General features: G+C 42.8%; 2 protein-coding genes across 11 annotated transcripts in view; one reads left to right on the top strand and one right to left on the bottom strand.

Moving 5' to 3' along the window:
• The window catches only part of LOC310635738 (semaphorin-3D-like), a gene marked incomplete at its 5' end in the record, with an annotated part of 30,001 nt that extends 14,682 nt beyond the window's left edge, over nucleotides 1-15,319 (top strand). Inside the window, 7 exons of the mRNA XM_083354971.1 lie at nucleotides 17-239; nucleotides 3,827-3,915; nucleotides 5,509-5,550; nucleotides 11,278-11,435; nucleotides 12,730-12,794; nucleotides 14,523-14,656; nucleotides 14,860-15,319. Coding sequence (XP_083211097.1) covers nucleotides 17-239; nucleotides 3,827-3,915; nucleotides 5,509-5,550; nucleotides 11,278-11,435; nucleotides 12,730-12,794; nucleotides 14,523-14,656; nucleotides 14,860-15,279 — 1,131 coding nt within the window. The 3' untranslated portion in view covers nucleotides 15,280-15,319. The remainder of the gene's footprint in view (nucleotides 1-16; nucleotides 240-3,826; nucleotides 3,916-5,508; nucleotides 5,551-11,277; nucleotides 11,436-12,729; nucleotides 12,795-14,522; nucleotides 14,657-14,859) is intronic.
• RAD54L2 (RAD54 like 2) overlaps nucleotides 1-16,964 on the bottom strand; it is an 84,775-nt gene that overhangs the window by 916 nt on the left and 66,895 nt on the right. For 4 of the 10 annotated variants that reach the window (XR_014491499.1, XR_014491500.1, XR_014491501.1 and 1 more), the window contains one exon: nucleotides 16,487-16,731. The exons of 1 other annotated variant lie outside the window; for it this stretch is intronic. Coding sequence is in view for 2 of the 9 variants with exons in the window: in XM_083354966.1 (XP_083211092.1) it covers nucleotides 16,646-16,731 (86 nt within the window). In the remaining 7 variants the exon portion in view is untranslated. Of the gene's footprint in view, nucleotides 1-14,155; nucleotides 14,529-16,486; nucleotides 16,732-16,964 lie in introns of those variants that run through there. 5 more of the 10 variants (XR_014491495.1, XR_014491496.1, XR_014491498.1 and 2 more) reach the window with 3 other exon arrangements.

Raw genomic sequence — 16,964 nt, forward strand, 5'->3', positions numbered from 1 at the left:
CTGTTCTTCCTGCCAGTGTCCCAGTGAAACATATGACCCATTCCTGCAGTCAACCAAGGACTTCCCTGATGAAGTGATTAGCTTCATGCGTACTCATCATCTGATGTGGGACCCCATCTATCCACTCCACAGGAAGCCTGTTCTGATCAGAGTCAATGTGCCTTTCAATATCCGGCATCTGTTGGTGGACAGAGTGGAGACAGAGGCTGGACATGTTGATGTCCTCTTCCTTGGAACAGGTAGAGGAGTTCAAGCAAGGATGTTCTGATTTTACTGTAAGACACAGCTTGAAATGTGGTTTGACTTATTCAACTCAAAAAGGAAAGTGAAGCAAATACTAGACTGTAATGTTAAGTGTACAAGTCTCTCTGTTTAATCAGAGAGTAATGTAATCAGCAACACTATGGTTTTTCTAGGATTATTCACTTTCAACAGCAAATATTGCATGAGATGTTAAAAATAAAGTTGAGTAGAACCTGAGCCTTTGTGTTGAGATGCAGGGGCATTATCTAAATTGAACAACTGGTTGATGATAATTTGAGGGAGGAGACTCATGGTGGAAGCAGCTCCCCCCTTTACATTTGTATTGTGGAGGGAAAATAACAACAACAACAACAACAACAATACTTATCATCATATTTGATTGTCTTGCCAATATAAGCAGTCAGTCAGGTGCTTAGACTGGATTTGGCAGTACTTCCCAAAAATTTGGGATAGACAGTTGTGGCTGTCTGATGGTGTTAAAAGTTGATGCAGGGCAATCATGGGGAATTGTAAGAATAGGGAGACAATTTAATGAATACAAATGGGCTAGTCCTTCCAAGAAAATGGCAATTAAATGGTCTCCTTTATTTCAAATAACATATAATAATAGAGGGAGATCTATTTGATGATCTAAAAACACTGATATGGAAGCCTAGTTGGCAAAGGAAGAAAGCCAGAATAAGGCTGAAGAAAATTGATTTATTAGAGGGGATTTCATATTATTAATTAGAGGGTTAAAGGGAGAAGTTGAGATAAGGGGAATTCTTAAAATATTTAAAATATTTGGAAATTAGTTGAAAATAAGGATTTTATCTGTTTAATATTTAAAAATTAGACCTAAAAGAAAAAATGAATTATTATGAATATGTTTGATTTATTGATTAACCCAGGTAATATATATAATGGTTTTGAGTTATTAAAGGGGATATTATATTATTAAGTAGATAATTTAATATGGTGGGAAATAGATAACTTTTAGGAAATAGAACAAGATTATATTCAAATAGATAAAATGTGTATTTTGGATATTAGATTCTGTTATGAATTGAGATAAGGGAAATCTTGGTTACTTAAAGCCTGAAAATTATAAATATCAAAGGTTAAATGGGAATATTGATGAGAGACTTAACAATTGGGGAAAAATAATAACAGGATATGGATTGTTTATGAAGATTGAAATGTAAAAAATAATTAAGATACATATAAGCTAAGAATTTATTGATAAATGTAATAATGGTGTTTTTACTGAGTTGATATAATAAGAACTGTATTAACTTAAATACGAGACAGTAAATGTTAAGGGAAAAAGAGAGGAAATATTTGCTGTTGTAACTTGAGATTTCTACTAAAGATTTTGTTATCAAACTATTGATTAACCCAGCCACCACGTTGCTTTTTAAATACTTAAATGAAAAGTTGGAGAATTAATAAAGTATTATATAAAAAAGGGTTGATGCAGGATATAACAAGCTGTTCCAAGTAATGCTGCCTTCTGCAACTGACTGAGGGTGATTTTATCAATGACAGTGGTGTTTAAAACACCATTATAAAGAGCTGTGATGGTGCAGTGGTTAGAAAGGCAGTATTGCCGGCTAACTCTGCTGACAGCCAGCAGTTCGATCCTGACTGGCTTAAGGTTGACTCAGCCTTCCATCCTTCCGAGGTCAGAAAAATGAGGATCCAGATAGTTGGGAAAATATGCTGACTCTGTAAACCACTTAGAGAGGGCTGTAAAACACTATAAAGCAGTATATAAGTCTAAATGCTACAGTGTTATTGCTATCAAGTGGTGCTCCAGAAGTTTGAGATTGCACACACTTATTTTTGTTGGTACTATGTTTGCTTTTTTTTTTTGCTGCGGTCATTCTACTTCTATTTTTGGGTCTTTGTATTTTGTGATTTTCTCCAGTTCTTTCTCTTCTGTTCTCCTGTCTCCAGGTACTACCAGCTCCACTAATTTAAAAAGTTGCCCGATTTTTATTTTATTATTTTATTTCATATCAATTTTTTTTTTGCTCTGGAATCATCTTCTCCCCACTCCTTTTTCTCGTAGGAGTTGTAGAAGGATTCTGCTCTGCCATAACTGTTTCAGAGAAGCAATGCAGTTCTGCTGTGATTGCTGCTTTTCCTTCTCCTTTACTGACAAGCTTACCACTTATCACATCTTATCTTGGCCCAGGGTATCAGTTGGGATGGTTTACATACTTCAGTACTATTTAATCGCTTCAGAGACCTGGTTACAATTTGCTTGTTAAATCATTGGAATTAAATGGTACCCTTTTGAGCCATGGTACTACTGAAGTATTCACAGAGCCCCTAAAACAGGGGTGTCAAACTCAATTTCATTGAGGGCCGCATCAGCATTGCGGTTGCCCTCAAGGGGCCGGGTGGGTGTGGCCAGGGTGGGTGTGGCCTACTGGGTGGGCGTGGCTAGAGTGCGTATGGCCTACTGGGTGGGCGTGGCCAGCTCTACATCGTTCGCATCAAGGGTGCCTATGGGGGCCCGGGCAGGAGTGGGACAGATCTGAGGGTCTCTGGGCCAGGGCCAAGGCAGTGGGGGCCGTTCCCTTACTGTTTCCAGGATGGCTTCACGGGCCACATGAAACCACTTCGCAGGCCGGATCCAGCCCCCGGGCCTTGTGTTTGACATGTCTGCCCTAAAACATTAGATTTTTGGTAAGCAATTGATAGCTGCCGCTTTAAAATATATTAAAAAACATAAAACAGTGTTGAAATAATAGAATTTCCTTTTCGATCAAAAAATATGAAAGCATCAATTCATTGCATTACGCCTAACAAAATGATGTTAGGAATACTTCACAAAAAACATAAAATACAGCAAAGAAAATAGCATGATGATTCTGGATTTTTTTCTCAGAAAAGCTATGACAGGAGTAGAAAAATATATGGAACGGGTAACAAAATGGCCCTCATTCTGAAATACATTCATTGTCTCATGGTCTCTGTATGAATTACATAGCATAAGAAGGTGTATTACATGAAATTAATGATGTTGCTATTTTTTTTATTGAAAACATTCTGGAAAACAACCCATCACATAATTCAAACGCTTTGATGAATGAAAATATGTTCAGTTTGCCACTAAATTGTCCTAAAATTAGCTTTTTTTAAAAAAAATCTCATGCAAAGATGCTGCATGTTAGGAAAGGACCTCTCCCTGGTGTAACTAAACACATAATCCACAAGGAATGGCCTGATCCTTCACAGTCTCACTTGCATAGCTAGAGAGAGATGTCTGAGAGAAAGCACCCTCAGAAATCAGGATAATTCCACTACCTTGGTGGATAAGATTATCCATAGATGCAGTCCTGCAGCCACAATCTTTTGAGCTTCTTCAGTGTGTTAGGTGATCCTGAAACAATGAAGAAGAATATGGGAAATAGATCCATTTTGGCCCATTTCTTTTTAACTCTTCCAGAAATGGGTTTGCTCTCATACTGAATCTCCTGCCTGGTAATGAGCTTAATAATTCCATGCAACCACGGGGGTACTCCCACCCAAAGTCCTCTTCACATACTTTTTTCTGTTTGGCTTCTCACAGATGAGGGCAAAGTGCTTAAGGTGGGCATCTCCAACCGAGAAGGACGAGGCTCTCAAGAGATCAGCTTGGAAGAGATCCAGGTTTCAAAGGTAATCAGAATACCTCTGTTACTTTTAAAACCTTTGTGGGCTGGAGTTGTCTGGAAAGGTTCAATTTCCTGTGATCCAGTGCATTGATCGGTGTTATTAATTTAATCCATGAGCCGGAAGTTAAAGTAATTATTTGTTAAGGCAAGATATAAAGAAGTCAAGCATGACGTTGATGAGAACAATCAAGTATCATGTCTACATATAGAGAGTGAAAATGAAAATCATGAATCCAGCTAATCTTTCCTGCAATATAGCTGATCACTTATCTGTCTCTTGATATATAATTTGTTCCATATCGTGGGGCTGTGGTGCTAAAACTCAAAGGGGGAGGATGTAAAAGATTGTAAACCAAGAATAAACAATCTTTTGGGTGCAGACCACACCTAATATTTTAAGGACAACAAGAACTACAGGACCTGGATAGGGCCAATTAGGATTTACTATCTGTGAAAAAAAATATGACAAACCTTCTGTCCCAGTTTTTTTTAAAACAACAACAAAAAAAGCTGTAGAACATTGTCCCTATAACATTAGATAGACTGACCTATTCTGCAAGACCTGAATAAGTAGAAACCAGCTTTTGCTTCCCATAAATGCTTCTCTTACGTAATCCTACCTTTATGAAAGAATAATAAATGAAAATTAGGCTATATCTAATTTTCATTCTCTTAAGGGTTTGGAGGAACTAAGTAATGTTTGATTTGTTAGCTGGACTCAGGATATCTGTGGTGAAGTTTTTTTCTTGACTATTGCTAGCCATGATCAGTTTCCCCATAGAGACTGCTTTTTGTTTGCCTCTTTTCTACATCTCTTTAATGTCATCTGCTGCTCCACCCAAATCTGGTAGCCCTGCATACATGGACATTGTTGCAGTGCTGGCCAAGAGTGTGAACGCAACATCAGATCAGGAAATGAACGTTGCTTGATTAATGGCCCAGGTTGTCCCAGTCTATCACAGAAGATTTTCAGGAACAGAAAATTTTAATTTATAGCCCTTCAAAAATCCAGGCAACCACTAGATGGCAGCAGAAGAGTCTAGAGCCATGGTGGCGAACCTATGGCACACGCGCCACAGGTGGCACGCAGAGCCCTCTCTGTGGGTACGCGCGCCGTCGCCCCAGTCCTAGGCCTTCAGCTGGGTTTTATAAAACCTTTTCACTTTAGGCCTCCACCGCCGTGTGGAAAAAAAAGTTCAATCAATCAATCAATTTCAACTTCTCGCGGGGAAAAAAAAAGATCTCGCAAAGATGAAATTGATTGATTGAACTTTTTAGACCCATCCGGTCTGCCTTTACCACTGTAGCCACGCCCACCCAATGGGCCATGGCCACCCGGCACCCAACGATACATAAGTGGGTTTTGGGTTGCAGTTTGGGCACTCAAGTCTCTAAAAGGTTCTCCATCACTGGTCTAGAGAAAACCTTAACTCTTTCTACCCTCTGGTTGTCGTCATGATTGCAAAGCATGTATGTGGCATGCCTAGGCTCAGGCACCAGTCTAAAGTGTGTGTGGAACCTGGGGATGCGGGCATCCAATTCAACATGGAATTTAGAGTATCATTGCAAAATGCTGCTCTTTTTCTGTTTCTTATAGGTGCCATCAGCTATCTTAGACATGCAATTTTCTCTAAAGCGGGTAAGGCAGCATTTGTTATACTAATTGTAAGACGCTTTTCCATGAGGCAACTGGACTTTCTTGTTTTTCTTTGAAGACGTTTCTGTTTGGTTCTAATAGACGAGGACTCAGAGTGGTTTAACAATGAACGAGTTTATTGAATACACAAAGTCAACTGTCAACTGTCAAATGTTGCAACCCTTTTATAGAGAAAGCGTTAGAACTGTAACCAATCAATGGAGTCTCTTTTCCCGCTCCTAGGTTATGGCGTCCAATGATTGCACCTTAATTTCCCGCTCTAAACCTTACTATGCTGCAATCTGTTTGCAATCTATTAAGTGCCTTGTTAATAACTATTTACATACACAACACCCCTTACCCCCCAGTTGATGTTATTTCTTTACAAAATCCTTTAAGTATTTTGGTGGCCTATGTATTCTAGAACGGTATCTGTTACCTTGGCTGCTAGGGACCCCTCTTCCTGATTGACTGCTTGGCTGCTTGTCACTGCTGGACCTGGGCTCTGGGTTACTGGACTCAGATGTTTCCCTGTTGCTGTCTTGTGTATTAGTTTGTGTTTGGAAATCAGTGGTCACTGGCCTACTTCGCAGGGGTATTTCCCATTCAATATGACTGAATTGTTGTTGTTGGGTACCAGGGGATGGGTCATTTTGCCTTTCCTCTACGCCACTCACTGGCCTGTTGTTATCGCTGAACCTGGATGTACTGTTTCCCCCTAGTATGCTTTGGTCCCCCTCTACTGGCACACATCCACTAGATCTTTTCCTCAGCTGGTCTATGTGTCTTTTACAGATCCTATTCCCTTCCCCCTCAATAGTGTACGACAGGGGACCTAAGATTTCAGTCACCACCCCAGGAATCCATTTGTCCCCTTGGGCATAGTTTCTGGCCCAGATCAAATCCCCCACTTTAAATGTTCTGTTAGGAATGTCCAATTCAATGTTTGGTTGAAGTCTGTCAGGGTGTAATCTGTCCAATTTGGTGGTTAGTCTCCTGCCCCACCTCATTTCAGCTGGACTTTTCCCTGTAGCAGAACAAGGGGTCGTGTGTTGGGCCAACAAGAACTCGGCCAGTCTCTGATGCCAGTCACCTTGAATGATTCTTTTTAAAGCGTCCTTCGTGGTCCTCACATTTCGTTCAGCCAAGCCGTTGGTGGAGGGGTGGAAGGGTGCTGAAGTCTTGTGCTTAATCGAGTTGGCCTTGAGGAAATCCCGAAATTCAATAGATGTGAATTGTGGCCCATTATCAGACACAATTAAATCCGGCAACCCATGAGTGGCAAAGAGGCCCCTTAATGCCTGTATTGTTCTACCTGAAGTTACTGAACTGACTGGTACTACCTCTAGCCATCTAGAGTAGCTGTCAACCACTACTAGGAATGTTAACCCTTGGAAAGGTCCAGCAGTCAATATGAATCCTGGACCAAGGATTCCTAGCTAGTTCCCACTTATGCGTACGGATGTGTTGTTGTTCAGGCCTGGAACGTTGGCACAGATGGCAATTGGCAACACATTCCTCAATGTCGTTGTCCAGTCCTGGCCACCACAAGTGACTCCTAGCCAACGCCTTCATCCGTACTATTCCAGGATGTCCCTCATGTAATTCTAGTAGAATAGCTGATTTGTGGATTCCTGGAATAACTACACGAGTTCCCCAGAGTAAGCATCCCAAATGAACTGACAGTTCATCTTTCCTTCTGAAATAGGGACTGTATTTTTCGTCCGGTTTGGCGTTAGGCCAACCACTCATGACCCAGACCATTACTCTCTTTAAGGTGAGGTCCTTATTAGTTGCCTCGGCTATGTCTTTAGCAGTTAGGGGCAAATCAGGAATGTCCTGTAGGGACATTATTTGTCCCACAGGTGCAGGGTCCTCCTCTGTTATGCTTAGGGGCAATCTGCTAAGAGCGTCAGCGTGTCCCATGTCCTTGCCTGGTCTGTATTGTAGGGAAAATGAGTATGCTGAGAGGAAAATGGACCACCTCAGCATTCTGGGCGACATGATTTGGGGAGTCTGTTTATCTGTGGTAAACAGTCCCAGCAGGGGTTTGTGGTCAGTCAGTATGGTAAAGTTCCTACCATAAAGGTAGTCGTGGAACTTTTTAACTCCTGCCACTATAGCTAATGCCTCCCTGTCTATTTGAGCATAATTGCGCTCTGCCTTGGTTAGTGTTCGGGAATAATATGCAATGGGTCTTTGTATTCCTTGGTTGTCTAAGTGGTTGATCACGGCCCCTACGCCATAGGGCGAAGCATCGCACGCCAGGTAAATTGGTTTGTTTTCTATAAAGTGGGTTACAGTAGATTTACTGGAAAGGATGTCCTTTAAGGTTTGGAAACTCACTTTGTGTTTGTTCTGCCATTGCCAAGGGGACTTCTTATCTAAGAGTCTGTGGAGGGGTTCTGCAATGGCAGCCTTGTGTGGCACAAACGTGTGGTAAAAGTTTACCAAGCCAAGGAAGGCCTGAAGTTCCGCCTTGTTCCTTGGTTCTGGGGCCCATTTAATTGCTTTAATTTTGTCAGGGGTAGGGTGGATTCCACTTTTGTCAATCCTGAACCCCAAAAAATCAGTGGATTTAACCCCTATGCTACATTTTTCCTTTTTAAGTTTCAATCCAGCCTTCCTAAATCTACCCAGTACCTGTTCCAGCCGCTCTACTAACATCTCCTCATCCTTTCCTGCTATTAGGACATCATCAAAGTAAGGGCATACTCCAGGTATGCCCTTTAAGGTCCTCTCCATCACTTCTTGGAAGATGCCTGGAGCTGCTGCAATTCCAAATTGCAGTCTGTGGACTCGGAACGCCCCCTTGTGGGTAACAATCGTCTGTGCCTCTGCAGCCTCTTTAGAAACAGTCAACTGTAAGTACGCATGCGCCAAGTCTAGCTTGGCAAACATGGCGCCGTCCTGGATCGTGGCGAGGACCTGCTTCACCGTCGGGACCGGGTAAGCATGCTTTTTCATTCCAATGTTCAGGGTGGCCTTGTAGTCAGCGCAGATTCTCACATCCCCGTTAGGTTTGAGGGGTGTGACAATCGGCGTTTCCCACAAACCACCCTCAACAGGTTCTAATACGCCCTGGCCTACAAGCCGGTCGAGCTCGGCCTCGATTTTTCCCTTTAAGGCAAAAGGTACCCTTCGGGCCTTAAGCCTGATTGGTTTTACTGAGGGGTCTAGGTTAAAGTTAATGGGGGGCCCTTTGTACTTGCCCAGAGATCCATCGAATACGTCTGCAAATTCATTGCAGACTGATTCGAGGGTCTTATTTTTAATCACTGAATTTATTCCCCCGATCCAAATTCCCAGGGCAGGGAACCAGTTAAGTCCAATTAAGCTGGTCCTATTTCCCTCTGTCACAATTAATTCTAAGACCCCCTTAAATCCCTTAAATTTTACGCTAAGGCTGGTCTTTCCTTTTACTTTTATTGGACTTTTTTGAAAGTCCGTTAATTGAATATTTGTTGGACTAAGTGGAATTCTCTTTCCACTTATTTGTTCAATTCTCTCAAGGGTTTCAGTGGAAATTATTGACACTGAAGCCCCTGAGTCTATTTCCATTCTGCAAGGGACCCCTTGCAGGAGGACTGTGATTTTTAATTTTCCAACTGGAAAATTGTGACCTTTTCCCAGCCTCCTCCCATTGACTCGCGCCACCTCCCCTAGCTTTGGGATTTTAACCTGGGGTTTAGGGGTCTCCTTGCCACTGGACTTAGGGGTTACCTTACCCTCAGGCCACACATCGACTTCGTTAAGGCGGTTGTCGCGAGCACGGTTCCTGCAGATGGCCTGGATGTGGCCGGTCTTGCCGCATGCCTGGCACCTTGCGGAACGGAATCGGCAGGAGGCGCGGGGATGGTTGCCGCCGCAGCTGCCGCACCGGTTCTGGGTGTCAATGTCGCGCGGTCTGGTTGCGGTGTCCCGCCAAGGTCGTTGTGTCCCGGTCGGTTGTCTTTGCGGAGTTGCGGTTTGTTGACGGCGGCCAGGTTCAGGCCCTTCGCTTCTGGGTTGTCTTGGCGCCAATTTTCCAAATCGCCTGGAGACTTCGGCGATTTCTTCCTCCCACTGCTGGTCCACCTCCCCGCAGTCCACATAGCCCTCTTGGTTGATCTCGGGCGCCGCTGCCATGCTACTGCGGGGGGGGGGGGTCGCGATATCCGGTTGACTCGTAAGTTAAAAGTTCGTCAAGCACTTCCTGCAAATCGCCGGTGGGTTTGGCGATTATTCTGTTTTGTAGTTGTTCATCACGTAAGCCCAGTACTACTCGGTCCCGAATTCTTATTTCTAAATTATCGTATTTACATCGTACTGCGGCTTCCCTGACGGCAGCGACAAATTTTTGAATGGATTCTCCTGGTCTCTGGTTCCTCTTTTCGAAGATGCGCCGCCAAAAGAGTTCAGATCTTCGGGGAGTAAAGTGGACCTTTAATTTGGCAAGGAGGTCGGCGTAAGGCACGCTTGAGACTGGTTGCGGTTGACACAGTCCGACAGCGACTCGGTAGACCGGTGTCCCGCAGATCGTCAGTAATGCAGCCGCTTTTTTACGGTCGTCGGTGATTCCGTTCACTAACAGGAACCCTTCGACTTGTCCAATGTATTCTTCCCAATCTTCGGGGAAGTTTGGGTCGAATTCCTTCAATGACCCGATTTGCGCCATTCGGAGAATTTTTTCCTTATTCTTCCGCGGCCGCTCGGTTGACTGTGACTCGTTCTGAATTTGCCGCCTTTCGCGACAATTCCGCCAATTCTCTGGTCTTCTGTCTATCCCACCTTCGTTGCCAGTTGTTTGGTTCTAATAGACGAGGACTCAGAGTGGTTTAACAATGAACGAGTTTATTGAATACACAAAGTCAACTGTCAACTGTCAAATGTTGCAACCCTTTTATAGAGAAAGCGTTAGAACTGTAACCAATCAATGGAGTCTCTTTTCCCGCTCCTAGGTTATGGCGTCCAATGATTGCACCTTAATTTCCCGCTCTAAACCTTACTATGCTGCAATCTGTTTGCAATCTATTAAGTGCCTTGTTAATAACTATTTACATACACAACAGTTTCGCTTCCAAGCTGAAGAAGCTTCTTTGAATGAGAAGCGAAACGTCTTCAAAGAAAAACAAGAAAGTCCAGTTGCCTCGTGGAACAGCGTCTTTGGGATAACTATGAGCCAGACGACTGAAAATCTCCATAGACGCTAATTGTGACCTGTTTTCTTCAGGGTAAAGGGGGACGGCTGAACCCCAAAGGGATCTTCCCGTATCCCAAACCTTTAGAGCAGCCTCCAGAGTCCTGCCGGGGGGGGGGTTTCTAAGTAACAGTTTTTAACTTGTCAGAAAGAGAAATGATTACATACTTGAGCAAAGAGTAATCAATGTAACTATCTGTAAAAGACATATACTAAATATAACTTTAATTCCATTTAATGAAATATCAGGGTTTTTTGTTTGTTTTTTTTGTTTTGTCCAGTCCCCTAAAATTACTTTGGGGAGTCTTGCCCTTTTGAGTCATTACTCAAAGGCCAATACTAAAAGATCCTTAATATTAAATATTAATATTTAAATAAATCCTTTTAATGTTTCTTATTAACTTAGGAAAAGCATCTTCTCTATCGCCTTTTCCTGCCCCCCGCGCCCCCCCCAAAATTTTTGCCCCAGAGTTTTGGGGGAGGGGAGGGTGCAGCCTCCAGGGTGTTACAATACGTTGCATGGCCGTATTTCTGCCCTGTCCTTTGAGCAGCAGGAACTTCTCGTCAGCACTGCAAAAGGGCTGGTGCAGCTCTCCATGTATCGCTGTGAACTCTATGGCAAAACGTGTGCCGACTGCTGCCTTGCTAGAGATCCCTACTGCACCTGGGACGGCAAGTCCTGCAGGGCCATTCTGCTCACTAAGAAAAGGTGAGAGGTTTCCCCCTTTCACCCCTCCTGCTTTGCAAAGGTGGCCTTTCCCCCTTTTATAACTGGGCTACTTTCTTGCGACCAAGAATTGCATTTTTAATTTTGGGGGTATCCAAGGACCTCAGATGTGATATAACTTTGTTGGGGGTAAAGGTAAAGGTTGCCCCGCACATGCGGGCTAGTCGTTTCTGACTCTTTGCGGCCGGTGCTCATCTCCCGTTTCAAAGCCGAAGAGCCAGCGTTTGTGCGAGGACGTCTCCGTGGTTATGTGGCCGGCATGACTAGACGCCAAAGGAGCATGGAACGCTGTTTGTTGGGGTAGGCGGGAGCAAATTTCCAGATTTCTAAACATGTTTTTTTGGGGGGGGGGTTAGTTTTCAGAAGCAAATGGACACTTTTAAGTTTAGGCCATTCTGCTCTTAATCATTTTGCACCATCTCCATACGTGGGAAGATTCAGCCCAGCTTTGGGGTTGTTCAGAGGCTTTCAGGGATATGCAGGTTAAGATGTTCATTTTGCTCCTTAGATCACCCAAGCTCTTTTCTCCAACTTAATATATATATATATATATATTGGGGCCTGGCAGTATTTGATGTGGTGTTCTACAGATTAAGCTTCCTAAAGTCTGTTGACTGTAGAGCAAAAACTAACTGTGAATAGATTTGAAGATGTATTTATTATTGCCATCCAGACTTCTTCTTGGCCCATGTAACCAACGAATGATGCAGTTAAACTCATTTTGGCTTTCCCTAACATAATCCATAAGAATCCACACCCAGTGTTCCTGCTAAGGATATCCGTCCCAGCCTTTTTTTTTTTTCATCCAGGTACCTTTTCTTCCCTATCTACTTGGCATTTATCTTCCATAGTAATCATCATCAGGCTTCACAACCAATTGGTCAGAGAGGAATGTTTCTTGTTCCATCTTGCTGACAGAAGATATAGGGCAGGGTCTTCAGACTTGGCCCTTTTATGACTTGTGGACTTCAACTCCCAGAATTCCTCAGCCAGCGTGCCTGGCTGAGGAATTCTGGGAGTTGAAGTCCACAAGTCATAAAAGGGCCAAGTTTGAAGAGCCCTGATATAGGGAGATGCACCATATGGTGCAACGTGGAACAAAGCAATGGTAGATCAACTTGTTGGGTAAAGAAGCACTGGGGACTTCAAGCAGCCAATGAATACCATTTCCTTATGTTGACACATGATACAGGCCACACAGCCTGTTAATTCCCTTGAGCACTCAAGGCCCCTGAGCTTCCTGGCTAAGGGCATGCGTTAATTGTCTCTTTTGCAGGCGTGCACAGTGCCCAAATGTGCTGAAGACGAATCCAATCAGTCAGTGCCTGGATGCTGCAAAAGGTAAGTAATGGAGCCCTTCTTGGAAGCAGCAGGAACTTACAATCAGAATGTTACAAAGAGCACTGGATAAAATTTGGAAGCAAATTCCTGCTACAGCTCCTCTTCCCACTCTGTCTTAGCATTTGCTTTTATAAGCTTCAAAGACTGGGCCAGAGGCTGCCTCTGGTTGTCAGCCCAACTTTGTAAACACCAGGATGTGTGGCTCAAATAGCCAGCAGCTGGAACACCAGCCTGGATGCCTGTAAGGTGCAGTTTGAGAGAATGTGGAAGCTTATTTGCATGACTGCAGCTGCTTTTGAAAGGAGCAGACAGCAGCCACAACTTCATTCTCTCCCGTATTCCTTTTATATCACCTGCAATTATTTCGTGTCAGTAAATTTCTGTTGAATGTGAATGGAGGGAGGAAACCACCAGCCAATAGCAAGAAAACCTATGGAGTGCTTATTACAGTTCAATCTGCAGGGTTGAGAAAATAATGTAATGGATAACAACCGCCTTGAATACCTCTCTCACTGTAGTGGAGTCGCCTCCTTAACCTCTTTACAAAGATTGAGCCTAGTACCATCGACATAACACTCCGGACTTTATCTGATGATAGGCTGAATCCTAGGATGCTGAATTGGTCAGCAGAATGCAAGGTGTATCGTAAGGACGGGGGCATCTGCCGGGAGAGGTTCACAAAAATCAAAATGGTGCACATACTAAAAGGGAGGGCTTGATGGTACAGTCATAACCACCATCTTTACTCTTTTGATCCCTGTCTGCAAAACCTCTGGGGGCAAAAATACCTAAAAATCTGCCCTTGGTTTAGAAAATTGCTCTTTAAGGATTAATTAATTCAAGTTCAAAGTTAATTATTACCTGGAAGGGTTTAAACGCTGACTGGATTCATCCATCATATTAAGCCAAACATTTTTTTTCTTTAGGAGTACAATGGAATGAGTAAACTAACACATTTTGGGTTAGCATTATATGCAAAGCAGAGCATCTGGGCTGGTTAAAAAAACATAGTTCAAAAAGGCTCAACTAAGCACTTAATATAAACCTGCCACTCTTACTTTCCTTATATTGTTTCTGTAAGACAGACATATCTTAGGTATTAAATTCAGAATAGACTTAGTAAAGAATAGACTTAATATAGTAAAATTATATAAATACTATACATATACTCATAGTTAAGCCAAGAATTTTACCACCCCAAAATGGGTTTGACTTGTCTGCAGAAAAGCTTATCTGCAAGGAGTTACACTCATATTTTTAAAGTACCTGCATATAATTGTAGATAAGCTGAACAAAAAATACCATATAAATTGTGCCACCCATGGATAAGCAAATTGTGACTATTTTAAACGGAATATGTTCTGGAAAACAACATTTATTGATACAAAATATGAAAACAAATGAAGTCCTTCAGAGAAGAATTTTGGAATTCAGAAAAAAAACATGCAATTTTTAAAGAGTCAGCTTATCTTTAGATGGGCTTATCCATGAATATCACAGAGTCGTAGGGCTAGACGGGACTTTGGAGGTCTTCTAGTATAATCCAACCACCTGGTCAATACAATTTCAGATGCAGTTGAGAGAGGTGTGCTTTCTATGGTGATGGCAAGATAATTAATTACCAATAGAGGCAAATGCAAAGCAGATGTTGTGCCCTGGGTGAGTTAAATTACTTGTTTTATTAAAAACATATAATCAAATATTTTTGTTCCTGCTGTTTTCCTCCAGGCACCCCTGTGGGAGAAGAAAAGGTGATATTTGGTGTGCAAAACAACTCAACATTCCTTGACTGCCATCCACTTTCTCCCCAAACCAAGATTCGTTGGCTAGTACAGCGTAGCAACACAATAGCTCTGGAGGAGGTATTGGGGGAAAAGTAAAATTAATAGAGAAATTGGGTGGTCTCTTTGGAGCCTGGGATGCAAAAGGGACCTAGAGTTGCCTTGTTGTGCTGCTAAAGGAAGCTGAGCTGGATGCCAGTCGCAGGCTAAGGCTGCAGGGGCTGCTGTCTTTCTCTGTGGCTGTAGCTGGCAAGAAGATTGAATATTGTCTGGTTTCCTTACAGGTTGGGAGCACAGGTCGCTTTTCAATCTTAGAACAAGGGCTGTTGATTAACCAGCTGACCCAACAGGATGCTGGGCTCTACCAGTGCCAAGGAACAGACAGCTCTTTTTCTCAAATCCTTACCTATTATAAGCTACGCATCATAGGGGAACAGGCCATGGAGGCTGTGACCTCGAGGCTTAGCAAGAATGCAGAAACCAAAGGGAACCGCCATAGCATCACTCCCGTGTCAGGCCTTCAGCTTCATTACAAAGGCTACTCCTGGGCACCTGATACTAATTTAGTTGACTTCTGCAATGCTCTGCAACAAAGGAAGAGACTGAGACAAAAGGTCTGGACTTGGCAGCAGCATCCTTCAGAAAGCAAGAAGGGTCGAGTACGCCGACAGCCTGGCTCCCGGAGAGAGGAAGGGCCAGTTTGAATTCTACCTCTTTGACACAAGAGATCCAAAGGGGCTCTCTAGATTTCGTGGGTCTCGTAAGCTACTCAGTCCTATCCAGGCACACTTCTAGATATTTACTGGGATGTGCTGTTCCTCTCCTGCTTCAAAAATCAAGAAAACCTATCTTTTCTTGCCTCATCTGAAATGCAGTGTTACTTTTTTCCTTCTCTTGGGTAGCAAAGAACATGGTGGACTCAGATCATACTGACTGACTGATGGCAAGATTATTCCCAAGTGTGAAATGAACAGGAGGTTCTTTACACACTTTTAGCACATATGTGGTGCAGTCCTCTTCACTTTCTTTTTCTAATAAACAATAACCATGAAAAACGTATGGTGTCTGCTTTTAGTAGAACAAGTTCTTCCCCTTGTATAATGGAAGTCATCTGCATCAAAATGATCTAAAATCTAAGTTAGCCAGCCTTCAAAAATCCAGCAAAACAAGTCTTCTCCAAAAATAGAAATTGAGTGACTATGAATATGTTCTAGGAGTCACTTCTGGCATTTCACCTACTTGTTTCTCAGAGTACCAAGCACATCTCAGAATCAATGTACTGTGAGAGGCTGCATAAGAGCAATCTGGTACGAGATCCTCATCACATGCTCATTCCAGGCAGTGACCAAGGCCTCAGTTGACCCACCCAGACACTCGGGGGGGGGGAACGGGACCCCAAGCTCCTTCTGGAAACCAGTAGGATTCATTAGTCTCCTGGGATAGATCGATCTAATAGAATCTACTTCCTTGTTTGGGTGTGGGCAAAAACAATCAGAATTATCTGACAGTGACAAAAGACCAACGCTATATCCTCTGCTACCAGATCACATCGCAAACGCCCGAGGATAAAAATTAACGTGCAACACCATGTACGTCTTGGGGTCTCAACGACTTAGGTGAGATCCATGGTTGCCATTAATATGGGTTGTCCCAGACTCCATACATCTGGGTAGGTTGAAGTCCTCCACTGCCAATCCAGCAATAGGAAATCAGCAGCTCAGGCAGAATATGGAGCATGAAATGTCAGCTTCTGATGTCATTGCTCATTACTACTTGAACCAAACTGAAATTGGTATTGGATGACCAGATATTCATCTCAGTGTAGTATTCTAGGTTGGATACTGATGAGCCTGTGGTCCCATATTACCCAATATGTCACACAATAGGACAGTGATACATATCACCGCAACATGAGGCCGAGGGAAATAAGTTTATTATTTCCTATTCAAGAATCAGTTTGGAAAAATTCCTTAACACAAAACATCTTCCAATTACCCTTTTGTAACACCAAAACCCAAGTTCTGTGACGTGTACTGATTTCTGAGAATTTGTCGCCAAAATAATTATCCCTCAGAAGAGGGGGAGGGAAGGAATCTCTTTGGGCACAGACATCGTATATCTTGCCAGGTTCATCTTCATAGAAGGGAGAGTAGTGCCTGCAAATATTAAAATTGTGTTAATATGAAAAAAAAAAGTTTAGTAGAGGTTTTTCACTATAAAGCCATCTAAAATTCTGCACTGATATTTGGAACACTTCACTTCACATAAATATCAATGTAGCTATTTACAGATAATACATGATAGTCCATGAGTGGTAGAAGCTTTGGGTTTCAAAATTCCACTTCAGATCTGGTTTAGTCGGTTTGGTCTATTTCCAATCAGTGCAACT

Source organism: Vipera ursinii, assembly GCF_947247035.1.
Source record: "Vipera ursinii genome assembly, chromosome: 2".
Taxonomy (NCBI): Eukaryota; Metazoa; Chordata; class Lepidosauria; order Squamata; family Viperidae; genus Vipera; species Vipera ursinii.